General features: G+C 53.4%; 4 protein-coding genes across 4 annotated transcripts; 2 read left to right on the top strand and 2 right to left on the bottom strand.

Moving 5' to 3' along the window:
• Positions 1-1,172: 1,172 nt before the first annotated feature.
• BO97DRAFT_443793 (Aldo/keto reductase) lies at positions 1,173-2,391 on the bottom strand (the record flags this gene model as incomplete). The annotated part of the gene is made up of 4 exons (XM_025698400.1): positions 2,110-2,391; positions 1,912-2,055; positions 1,737-1,854; positions 1,173-1,681 (listed from the first exon to the last, which is right to left on the bottom strand). The coding sequence occupies exons 1-4, from the start codon at positions 2,302-2,304 to the stop codon at positions 1,173-1,175; spliced, it is 966 nt and encodes a 321-aa protein (XP_025550579.1). The 5' UTR covers positions 2,305-2,391.
• Positions 2,392-2,564: 173 nt separating this feature from the next.
• BO97DRAFT_443792 (MBL fold metallo-hydrolase) lies at positions 2,565-3,958 on the top strand (the record flags this gene model as incomplete). The annotated part of the gene is made up of 2 exons (XM_025698399.1): positions 2,565-2,740; positions 2,926-3,958. The coding sequence occupies exons 1-2, from the start codon at positions 2,694-2,696 to the stop codon at positions 3,956-3,958; spliced, it is 1,080 nt and encodes a 359-aa protein (XP_025550578.1). The 5' UTR covers positions 2,565-2,693.
• Positions 3,959-5,203: 1,245 nt separating this feature from the next.
• BO97DRAFT_425424 (uncharacterized protein) lies at positions 5,204-5,749 on the top strand (the record flags this gene model as incomplete). The annotated part of the gene is made up of 1 exon (XM_025697062.1): positions 5,204-5,749. One exon carries the CDS (start codon positions 5,204-5,206, stop codon positions 5,747-5,749), a length of 546 nt encoding a protein of 181 aa, XP_025550577.1.
• A 3,707-nt stretch (positions 5,750-9,456) lies between these two features.
• Positions 9,457-12,082, bottom strand: BO97DRAFT_478467 (uncharacterized protein; the record flags this gene model as incomplete). Its single annotated transcript, XM_025700630.1, has 5 exons — positions 11,480-12,082; positions 11,089-11,412; positions 10,505-10,996; positions 10,081-10,431; positions 9,457-9,991 (listed from the first exon to the last, which is right to left on the bottom strand). Exons 1-5 carry the CDS (start codon positions 11,818-11,820, stop codon positions 9,457-9,459), a joined length of 2,043 nt encoding a protein of 680 aa, XP_025550576.1. The 5' UTR covers positions 11,821-12,082.
• Positions 12,083-12,437: the final 355 nt, after the last annotated feature.

Here is a 12,437-nt window from a genome sequence, read left to right as displayed (position 1 = left end):
TAATGTTAATGCACAGCACAAAATCTGCGTACTAATCAGCACAAAATCAGAGACATGAGTCAAACCAATCCACACAATCCACAATCCACTCCCCAACTCTCCCCTCTCATGCCCTCAGTAACTGAAGAAATCAACTCTATCCCCAAAAGCCTAACATACTCCCCCTCACGAAAACCCAAACATACACCCTCGTCCCAACGTCCAATTGAACTCCATACCATCGGAACTCTTTCACCGAACCAAAAGAGTTCCCACCCGTCTTACCCTCAAACGCAACAATGATGCAACACCCGGAGCCCCATACTTAGGTCTCTACCAATTAGAGTTCCGCGGTCTACCTGCAGTACGTATCCTTTCCTTAGGGTCAGCAATCACTGCCCACTTGAACCCTGTCTCGCCACATTGGTGTCATCGCTGCGATCGTTGATCGTTGAGTTTTGGGACTGTGGGGTTGTGCTGATTTACTCGTTTGGGACTGGATGATGCTAGCCCGTGGGGATGGGATTGCGTTTTTGGGCATGGGTGGTGGTGCGATCATACTACTTACGTAGCTTGTACTGTATAGATGTGGGGAAAGTTTGGGACTTACTCGGTACCTATCTATCTATGATGCTTGCGTATACATGTGATTGTGTGGGTTGGTGGATTGGTACGAGTACATGTAGGTTGGGGGTGGTGGTGTGGTAGGGCTGATCGATGATCAAATCGAGGCGATTATGGCGTAGGGTATGATGTTGCTCTGGGGTCCCGGTTGAGTCTTCAAGTTGTAGGGGAGGAGAGGGGGTGAGGTGGATATGGGGGCGAGTGGTGTGAGTTCAATGGGTTGAATTGCTTTGCTTCGCCTCCGTGGGGAATGGTGAGGCTTCGTTGAGTTGGACTGGATAGGATAGTACCTGTGTGGTATAGGTAGGGGTCGGGGGTTGCCACTTGGGGTTTTGCTGTTGGGCTTTCTTTGGGAATGTTATGGGTGTTTGCTTGTTTGTTTCTAACTTGTTTATGCTGGTGTGGTAAGGGGTTGGATGGGGACTTGATTGATGCATTGAGAATAGATGGGGCTATCAGCTAGGCGAAACTTGCTGCAGAAAGGAGAGGATACATTGCAGCGGCTGCTCAAGACGGTCTAGTTTATCCATTTTTATAGGAAAAAAACCCAAGAACTAACTAGACAGTACCTACTTCCCAAACAATACCGCCTGAGTATCGTACGTATACTTCAAATCCAGATGCCAATAGTTGGCCGAAGTCGCCTTGACGTCCATCCACGCCTCATCCACGGCGTTCACCACCTCCTCCGGCAACGGACTCCTCTCCAACATGGCCAAATTCTGCTGCAACTGCTCGAAGCTACTCACCCCGATCAAGATCCCATCCTTGCCCTGATCTCCCAGTTGCAGCTGCGAATGATGGCGAATCCACCGGAACGTGATCTCCGGCAACGTCAAGCCATGCTTCTCCGCCGCCGCGCGGATCACCCCCAGAGCCGTCAAGACCGCGTCATTGAAGTACGGCTGCCGATACAGCGCACCCGTGGTGTTCTTATCGCTGAACCGCCCTTCCTCCGGCTTAGCGGCGCCAGGGTTATACTTCCCAGAGAGGATCCCGCCCGCGAGGGGGTTGTAGACGACGATCTCGAGGCTGTACCGCCGACAGCAGGGGATGAGTTCCGGTTCGATATTTCTCGCTGAACGCTGTTAGCCTTCCATTCATGCTTTTATCTCAACCACGACCCGCAATACAGCACCCTCTCCAAACACAGAGCAAATAGATTAACCCATTAATAGCATTATACATCCCCTGGATCACCGTCAGCCTCTCCCATCCGCGCTCATGACACAGCGTCACAATCTCCGCCACCTCGAACGCGGTATAGTTGCTCAATCATAGCCGCTTGAACTTCCCTTCCCTGTACACCGTGTTCACCGCCGCGAGGGTGTCGGCGAATGGCGCCGACCGGTCCGCGGCGTGCAGGCAGAAGATATCCACTTGCTCTGTCTGCACCGCCATCAGGGACTCGGTGAACTTCCGGCGCAGCACGTCCGGGCTGTGCATGCCTTGCTTCGTGGATTAGACCTTCGTGGCCAGCGTTAGGCCGCGGTCCTGCCAGCCGACCGCCGCGGTGAACGCTTCTTGCTGCTCGCCGATGTACATCTGCGCGGTGTCGACTTCGGTGTAGCCTTGCGCCGTGAAGTAGCCGAGGCAGGCACCGAATTCCGAGAGGGAGGTGATGCGTGCGCCCTGGTTTGGGTCTGGGCTGAAGGTCATCAGGCCGAGGATGATTCGGGGTTTTGTGGTGGTGGTGGGCATGGTGGTGGGTTTGTTTGGGTTGTGAAGAGAGATGGGTGGTAGGTTGTGTTATTTGTGGGAAATGATTGCTGCAAGAGATCTGAGGTGAGATGAGGCAGGTTTATATATGTGGAGTTTTGAAGGAAGCTGAAAAGGATGACGATGAGAATTAATTTTTTCAATGTCGGGAAGGCGCTCGGGATGCCGATGCGGAGCGGACGGACGTGCGCAGGTGCGGAGGAAGATTGCGGCCCGCAACATGCAAGGTACCGCAACGTTATATCATTGACTACAACGTCAACAGAGGAGCATCTGAACCTCTATCCAAGGTGATCTCGACTTGTATAAATACTCATCAGTGCAGCATACGCCGTAGTATCTCAGACACAAAACTTACAAACACACGAAACATGGCCAATCCAACCCCCCGGCAACCGCCTCCCATCAATATTCCGCCGTCTGATTAGACGGTGCGGGTCTCCATTATCGACAAGTACAGCCATATCTCCAACAGACAAGAGTTTTGGATTGGACTCTTGGTAGAGATCATCTTCACCCACTTCCCAAGTCCCCCAAGGAAGAAAAATAGTCTGGGCCGAACCGACTGGAACCTCAATTGACCGCCACTAACCATGAAAACAGTGGCTCACGCCTGGACTTAACTTCCTCAACCTTCTTCCAACCGACCTACAAAGGCTGCCACCGCTACCGCGTGCCCAGCTTCTGTTTCCTCCTTGAACACGCGCCCACCAACCAAAAGCTTCTCTTCGACCTCGGCATCCGTCCCGACTGGAGCAACCTGCCCCCAGCGACCGTCCAGCTCCTTGAAAGCCACGCCGACTGGAGATTCCCCACCGTCCACAACACAGCAATCGTCCTACAGACTCACGGCCTGGACGCCCCCAACGGCGCCATCGACGCCGCCATCTGGAGCCACCCGCACTTCGACCACATCGGCGACCTGACCACCTTCCCGCCCACCACCGCACTCATCGTCGGCCCATCCTTCCAACAGACCTTCTTACCAGGCTACCCCCTCAACGAATCCTCGTCGCTCCACCACCACGATTTTGAAAATGGCCACACCATCTACGAAATCAACTTCGATGACACCCTCAAAATCGGCCGCTTCCAAGCCCATGACTACTTCGGCGACGGGAGCCTGTACCTGCTGAACACCCCGGGCCACACAGTGGCGCACATCTGCGCCCTCGTTCGTACCACCCCTTCCACGTTTGTGCTCCTCGGCGGCGACGCCTCGCATCACCCTGGGGAGTTCCGGCCCTCGGAGTATGTGGTCCTGCCGGAGGAGATCGAGCCCTCGCCGGTGCCGGACCTGGCGTCCCCGGGGTGTCCGGGCCATTGGTTTGAGGCGGTCCATTGCGGGAAGACCCGCACGAGCCCTTTTTATCGGCTGGCGCCGGAGTTGAATCATGATTTGGCGGTGGCGAATTGGACGATTGATGGGCTAGAGTTGGATGGGCTGGAGGGGGTCTGGATTGTTATTGCACATGATACGTCGATGGTGGGTGATGACGAGGGGGAGGTAGATGGGGTGGGATTCTTTCCGGAGAAGACGATCAACAGCTGGCAGGAGGAGGGGTTGAAGGAGAGGTATCGGTGGAGGTTTCATGGGGAGTTTAGGGAGGAACTCACTGTGAGGGCTTTTAGGTAGAGAAGTGCTGACTCTGGGGCGTGTAGGTTATACTAGAGATGATGCAGATCGGACATGAAGGTTGCCGTGTTTGATTCAGAAAACATTACCGTTGACCTTGTGCACATTTTTGCTCTTGTCTATGTGGATATCTGGTGCTGGGCTGAGTCTTCTATAAACCAGTCTATATTCCAACCCATCCTCCCTTTCAGAATTCCCACCCGAACCTCAAAAGACCAGATACAAAAAAGCCTTGAAGCCCCTTTCAAAACACCCGTCGGCAGAACACGAATTGCATGCCGCTGGTTTATATCCCGTCTTTCAATGCGATATGTGCAATCATGACGAAATCGGACGACGAGAAAAACACACCCTCTATACAAATCCACCGGTCCCGAATCTCAACCCTTACATCATCTGCCACGCTTCCACAATTTCCGGAGAAATGATAGTACCAAGCTGCCAACGCCGCCCTGACACCGGCAATAAATTTGCTTGGATTCCGAGCTGTGATCTGGGCGCTATAGGGTGAAATTCCGTCATGTTGTATTGGCTGGGTGGAATGCGTTATGCGTCCATGTCCAAAATATGCATTTGCGGGTAGCTTAACCCTAAGATTGTCCCGTAGCCCTTAGTGCCTGAGGCATTCACGGGCTGTATTGTGCGAATGAAAGTATAGCACATTGGTAGTTCTCGAGATCTAACCTACACATACACAGGTGAAGGAACGTGTCATTCGAGCTCCTCTTTCAGGTAAGCCTTTGCTTATTCTCTCAGCCTGATTTCAACAATGCACTTAACGGCACCTTGAACAGGCAACCAAAGCTCCGTCAAAGACATTCCTATAGGTGCTTCCGAGAATGTGTTCAACCCAAGCCTTAGCTGAATCTTTCCGTTGTACTCTAATTCATACATTCACTAAGCATCAAAGAGCTCATCCATTATTACGAACAGAGGGCACACTCAAGAGTTTCTTCAACCTCACTTTCGACGTTTTCTGCGGTGTTTTACCGGAACATTCCTCTAATTCCTGCCTTTCGACTCAGCCTCAAAGAAAACATTAACACAACGTCCTCAAAATCCAAAGACGCTTATGCACACAATACAAGACCAAATTCTCTCTATAAATTCACAGTCGAGATCCAATTCATTCTACTCCACCAAGTCCGTTTCGAAACCAACACCGACACCAAAACCGTTGTCCACATCAACAATCACACATCCAACCACAACCACAAATACTACCAGAGAGAACACGTCATACAAATGCCTCCCAAGCTCGAAACACTCATTGTCAAAGGCGAAGTCTCGATGGTTGAGCCCAACGAAGTCGGCTCCCTGACCTTCGATCACTCCAACACCTCCCCTAAGGCCATCAACGCCCTCGGCACGCGCAACCTCAACTGGTACAAATCCGTCGCTGTGGTCATGGCCACGCAGCACTGCGCCGTGATCGCGCACATACCCTCCGACAGCCCTGATGACCGCCTCATCTCCAACGGGCTGAAAGCCTTCATTGACAAATGCCGCGCCACGGTGCCGGCAGACGACCGCTGGCCCCGGCATTTTGCGATCATCAACCCCGTCGAGGACACAGACTCAGATATCACTAATTTTCGCCGGGACCGCATCGTCGCATTCCTGGCAGACCATCACCAGCCCGGGGATTTGAAGCCGAAGGTGTTCAATTATGTGGTGAGTATGGAGTACGATTGGACCAAGGCGTTGGTCTTTGTGGATGCGAGGACGCCGGGTAAGGTGACTATCTTTGTGGAGGATCAGGATGCGATAACTTTCTATAGCACTTCCTGAGGTGTTAATTGATGTGGCGACACTGGACTGTGCGTGTGCGTGGGCGTGGGCGTGCGGTTGGTGACGTTACGATTACAGCTTTGTAAAACGATATTAGAAACAATTAGACTGTTGTCTTTTTATGACTATGTGCAGTGTTTACCAAGTAGATTTTTAGAATGTGTAGAGGTTGTTAGATAGTTTACAACCTATGAGGATGGTAGAAAATGGTTTCGTAGAAGTTGGTGATAGCATTTTTCTATGATAGTAGCTAAATATACTGGGAAGACTGCCGAATAGGCAGTTCGTTCTGACGGAGTTAAGCTGAGCTGAGCGGAGCTGAGCTGTCAGGGAAGCCACTTCGTGACGTAGATAGCACGGAGGTCGTTGTTGGACTGGCTCGTCTGCCACTTTTCGGGTAGCAGTTCAGACCTGGAAGTATTACACAAGCCAAACAAAGCTCTTTCGAAGAAATAAATGTGTGTTTGTATTGAAGTCGTTGAAAAGCTGTAATTGTTGGCGAAGACGGCTCTGCGATAGCTTGGTGATATGATAATCCAGCGGAGTTATCAGCCTCCACCAGAAAAGAAATCACGAAAAGGGTTCAAAGTGTATATAAGATGATGTCAGATAATATCCGCGCATGCCGTACGTTCCTGCCTCATGCTGGGAGAACCGTCATATGGGTGGGTGTACGGGACCTATACGTCGTTGCGATGGGATAGATACCCATGAACTTGGGACTGAGACGGAAGCACAGCCCAAGTCCATAGAGCGAACGCAAGCCTGCCTTCGCTTCAAGCTGCCTCCGACTTGCGCGAGCTCTGGGATCAAAAACCCCCATCTAGCATGCAAGTTCCTACCCCTAAAACTTACCAACCGACCAAGCACCAGAAAGAACCAACAGCGAATACCCTTCCCTCCCCTTCCCTCCCCGTCTCCCTCAATCCTATCATATCCCCACCACATAAACCCAAACCCCAGCCTCAACCTCATCAAAAAACCCCTCTCCTACAGCTAGTCAATAGGATAATATTATGATAAGAAAAACAAAAAGCTCACCTCTCTCTCTCTGTGGACTCCCGGTGCACCAGGACCCCGCGTAGAGGGCCACGAAAATCCCCGGTGATTTTTTGCAGACGCGCCCCCGAGGGCGGCTCGTACTCAGGACTCCCCATAGTCTGGTGCGGCCGCCAACCCACTAGATTATGTTCATTCTGAGTTTGGTGACCGGTAGGGATGTATTCTGGCTTATATGTTTGCTTTTTTGGGCCGGATGCGGAAGGGTTGGGACCTGGGATTTTAGGTTGGATATCTGGGCCTTGGGGCCTGAGTGCCTTGGATTCTGGGGTTGTGCTAAACGCTTCCTAGGGTGGGCTTGAGGGGGTGGAGGATGTGCTGGGGTTTTGCTTTTGGTTGAGGGGTTTTAGTCTTCGGGTAGAGTCGGGTGTTTTGATGTGGCTGATGATTGGGGCTGGGGTTGCGACGCTAGGTTGAGGGAGGAGAAGCAGAGAGGAGTTGATGCAAGCTTGTGGTATAGTTGTGTGTGTGGGTATTGCAACGTTTGGAGCTGAGCAATGGGAGACTGTCTTGACCTTAGTATTCACATTAGTCAATGTGGGGATGTTAGGTTTATACTCGAGAGACAAGGATACTACTTTACTATACCGCAAGATCTAGAGCGAGGCAGTAGTCTATAGCTATAGTCGTCTTGTTTGAAGCAACCAACCCTGCCTCTCAGCACGCTATCATCAAACATCAGACGGCTCTCTCAACAAGTATCCCTAAGTAGTGCATTCCTAACTTCTAAATAAAGCCAACAGCATCAGCTATATGCTAACTCCAAGCTATGCTTTCCACTATCCTGAATCACCAACAGCCAAAGCAACAAACAACAAAACAACCCCCACTACACCCCCCTCCTCCTCCCACCACTCACCACCGACACGCCCCAATTCTAAACCCCTGACTTTGCTGCCCCCCCATCACCGCAGTCCTGATCACTTGCCGCTCCAGCACCGCCACCGCCAACTCCGGGTACCGCAACAAGACCTGCCTCCCGGCAGACAGGGCCAGAAAGTGCTGGATAGTGGACGAAACGACCTCGACGACGGCGCGACGGAGGGTTGGCTGGGGGGGCGGAGCAGCATTCCAGATGTTCTCCACTACGCCCGGAAAGTGGGCCCGACTCCAGTGGTTCTGCATCCAACTCTTGATCCGGCCCGCTGCCAGCTGGCGCAGCGGGAAGATGCTGAACCTGTCCGCCGCCAGGTACACGCGCAGGTCGTGCTCGATCGTCACGAAGGCCTGCGGGTGTGTGTAGTCTTGGAGGTAGCAGAAGCGGAGGACGGATTCGATGGTTGAGGCGTCGTCCGCGGGGAGGTGGATGTGTTGGGTTTGGGCTTCCTGTAGCCGGGGGTTTTGATTAGAGCGGGGTTGGTTGAGAGGGAGAGGGATTATTTTGACGGGTTGAAGGTAGAAGGCTCATACTTTGAAACTACCTTTCAACGCGGCTTGGAAAAAGAGTGACTGTGGACAGATGATCGCCCGGTGGACGTGGAAGTCCCGCCCTGGACATGAGATAATCACATCTGCGAATTCGCTGTCCTGGGATAATTTCATCATAGAGGCTGAGATCGGAGAATCCCATTGCTGGGGATATAGTTGGGGAGATAAGAATATGAGAATGAGTGTGGTTGGAGGAGTTGGCCTTAAGTTGTGCTGTCGAGGAGGAGGAATCATATCGTGAGGTGGATATTCGGGGGTGTTTTACTATCATACAGGCGCCGGTCCCTTGGACAGCAGTTCCTTCCCCAGCATAGCTGAGTGCATTCACTCACAAGGTTAGGTTTTCAGAGCGGAGATTGACGCTCAGTCCTTCGCTAGTACTAGCAAGCGTTGAAAGTTACTTCAAGCAGCAGCTTATTTCACCTTTCCATGCTATCCATGGTTCATAAGGCATCTGGATAACTTCCGCTTCCCAGCAAGAGCTAGTAAAGGAGAAGTTCAGCTTGGGTCAACCTTCACACACGACAGTTCTCTCAGCAGTCATTCGAGGAGAAGAATGCGCTAGAGGGAAGTCTACCCAACTTTGCTAAGCTGTTGTCTCTTCTAACCTTCTCATGTCTCATGGACCATCAGGCTTTTCGTGACTATCAAGGCGCTTACCGTGATTTCTCCTTCCAACCCAACCCGAAACCGCTACCATATTCCTATAGCATTTGAGACGCTTGCTCAGCGCGCAACCACCATCAATTCGTGAATTTTCAGATACTTGAGTACCCGATCCTTACTGATCAACGGAAGCTGCACTGATAGAGCCTCAAGGGAGCTAAGGACACCCCCTACTCCTCACATCAGCGATATAAGCCTCTCACAAGTCACTCTTATCACACCATGTTCATGTTACTGACCCACAAAAGACTCAACAAGTTACGCCTACGCCTCAAAGATCCCCTCTCCTACTCCTATGATTATGCACTCAACTAATGACAAAGAAGCAATCAAGAAATGAGTACAATTTATGTTTACTAACAGACCTTGAATACCCCGCCAAGCTAGTTTATGTTGTTTTCCCATTTTGACTTATTTCACACCAGTTTGGTATTTTTTCTTTCTTTATATACATTACTAACCTTTCTTGCTCTATACTTGTTACGACAGACTGGACGACATAATTCTGGTAGACATTTAGCGATAGCTCTACCCAAACGCACCCCCTGGGCATCTTATAACCAAACGTCCAAGCTCCCCCCCAAAAGCCCCGCCGACCCCTCAAACCTAACACACTCCACCGTCTTCGCAGGCGCGTGCACTGTCCAAGACGCCCCGTGCACAGGCTCATTGTTTTTACCCAGCTGAAATGTCTCGAACTGATACTTCACGGCGGCCTCACGGGAGACGCGCAGCCAGCCGGCCTGGCCGGCCTCCATGTCGGCAAACACCTCGTCGAAGGGAGCCCACCACGCGCTGCGCCAGCTGCCGTCCCACCACTGCGAGAGATGCAAGTTTTGGGTGGCGGGGCGGAAGGAGATGTGCAGGCGCAGGGTGTAGCCGTCGTCGGCGTAGAAGTTGATGTTCGTGTTTGCGTCGGAGTGCCCCCCAGCGAGGAGGCGGGTCATGTCCAGGCGGAAGAGGCATTCTTGGGCCCAGGAGTCGGGGATGGTGAGGGAGTCGCCGTTGAGGGAAAGGGTGTGAGCCGGGGTGCTGGCGGTGGTGGGGTGGATGCCTGGTGCGATTTGGGCCCTAGGTTGGATGGCCCCGCTAGAGATGATGGTGTTAGGGGGGGGGGTGTGTGTGTATGTGGCTCCATGAAGTGAATCGGGAGAAGGGCAGCACGGAATCGAACCTACCCAGGTGTAGATGCCAGGATCCCGCCGTGGTGGCACATGCGGTCCCGCTTCCGCTTTTGCCGCTGCAGCCCGGTGCCGCCGCCGCTTTCGTCCCAGCCGATGTGGCCGAAGTCGACTTCAGGGTCCTGAGTAGGGTCATACGGCGGGTCTCGGGGCGTGACGATGCCTTCGCACCCCGCTTCCGCGTTGGTGTCTTCGTCAATGGGGGGGCGTGGTCGCGGCGGAGGCGGGGGAGGAGGGGTCGGGTCGTTCAACAGGTCCACGCCGTCATTGTCCCAGTCGCCGAACATATGCTTGATGTCGTCCTCGGACTTGCCGTGCTGGATGGCATCGACCAGGTTCTTAACGATGCTACAGGCGGCTCAGTTCTGGGCTACCACGCAGTCTGCAACGAACCACCATAGAGCCGGGGGAAACCACTTACATTTCCAGATCCTTCTTGGCCAGTTTTTTCAACGCCTTCTTGCCTAGCCACTTGGCCATGTCCGAGGCCAGCGCCTCGAGGCCCGAGGCCATAAGCTCGTCGCTGAGCAGGTCCACAAACGCCCCGGATACCTCCCCGAGCCCCACCCCGGCGATCATCGTCAGCTCCGCTACGAGCACCCGATAGATCGTGATGGCCGTGACCTCGTTCCGCATTTTGGGGTCGCCAATATGCTTCCCGATGGCTTGCTTGGCGTACATGCCGGCATACCCAGCCACCCCGGAAGCTACCGCCGCCCCCACTGGCCCCAGCAGGGCCCCGCCAACAAGGGCCGCAGCGAGGCAAATGGTCGCGTAAGTGCACTCCGCCGCAGCGCGGATAGCCTCATTGTGGTCGCCTTCCAGTTCGTCGATGCCCGCCACAACATAGCCGATGATGGGGATATCCTCGAGCAGCCGGAAGAACGGACCCCGGAGATCCCAGGTGCCGGCACTGGGGACGTCAAAAATCAGATTCCGCGGGTTCTGAGGTGTGAGAGGGAGGGCGGTAACCGGAGGGGGGAAGCAGGGGCGGTTGAGACTTACGGATCCTGCATGACGAGCTGACCCTCATCAGTGATACTGACCCAATTCTCCATCAGCTCCCAGCAGCTGATCGAATTCAAGTTGCGGTGCCAGTCCTCCAACAGGCAGCAGAGCGTCCAGCTGCCGTCAAGGCACAGATCATAGGCGCTGTGGCTGAAGTTGCCGTTCTTCTTCGGCTTGAGGATGCCGTTCTCGTTGCCCAGATGGTCGTCCAGGTCCAGGGAGGTCGGGCACAGGGTGCCGTAGCGGGTAAACGCAAAGCCCTGAAGGACGGCCATAGGTCTCAGCGTCAGGTGCGTCAGGCGCGAGCGCACGTTTCGCGGACTGCGTTGATTTAGAGACCATGGTCCAGAACGGAAGCTAGGAAGGCAGTGAGGAGGGACAGGCTTACGGCAGCTGATAGACTAAGTCGCCCCCGTCGTTGTGAAAGATCATATCTAGGGCTAGGATGTTCACGCGGTGGTTGTAGAAGGCGTTCATGGTGCAGATCAACACCGCCCCTCCGGCTGTGAGCTCTAGCTTGGAGGCGTGGTTGGTGATATGCAGCGAGTCCAGCAGAAATCGGCCCGTTGGCGTGTCCACCCCGATGTGCCAGTCGAGGGTGATCTCACGATAGTGCCAGTTGCCCTTGTCATCCTTGCATTCCGCACACAAGTTGGTGATGTGCAGACCATCCCCGTTGTTGGGGATGTTGCGCAAGTGGATATTTTTTGAGGAAGTGGAAAAACCCATGGTGATGGCCGTGGAGATGAGAGGGGGCGAGGAGGAACCAGGCGAGAGTTATCCATGGCTTTAAGTAGAGAACCTGGAGGATGATTTCGTTCAAGTAACGAGGCTGGCTGAATTTGGCTCCTCAAACATCAGCTGCAGGAGCGGCTGAGGAGGCGTTCAATAGTTCCAAGCCCTATGGAGTCAAACCAGACTGCATGAAGCTATTGCGCAGTGGGAAGATCGGATCTGATGGTTGGAGTGGGGTTAGGCAGCCATAGACGGATTAACGGCCGTCTGATGATCCACCGCGCACTCTCGCTTAGTTCTTCAGCCTGTGTCGTGTCTAGAACACCAGAACTATATATCGGTGCTTTGTTGCCCCATAGTGGACACCCCGCTGTCACTGGCTCCGTCAATCATTCACTCTTCTGGCCGGAACCTTCGGGAACCGTGCTATCACGCCGCTCGGTGAAAGTGGTAGATGCATTTTCCAGTGCGCCTAGCATACGAGGCTTGACTTGGGGGCTCCATGAAGTAGTTCACTGATTGTGGGTGAGTTCCTATAACTATTATGATTAATGCTGTGGCTGCCAAGCACCAAATGGTCTGCGATCCAAAGAAGGCACGCGCAAGGCGGT

This window comes from Aspergillus homomorphus (assembly GCF_003184865.1).
Source record: "Aspergillus homomorphus CBS 101889 unplaced genomic scaffold BO97scaffold_22, whole genome shotgun sequence".
Classification (NCBI taxonomy): Eukaryota; Fungi; Ascomycota; class Eurotiomycetes; order Eurotiales; family Aspergillaceae; genus Aspergillus; species Aspergillus homomorphus.
This window is presented reverse-complemented; position numbering and strand designations above follow the sequence as displayed.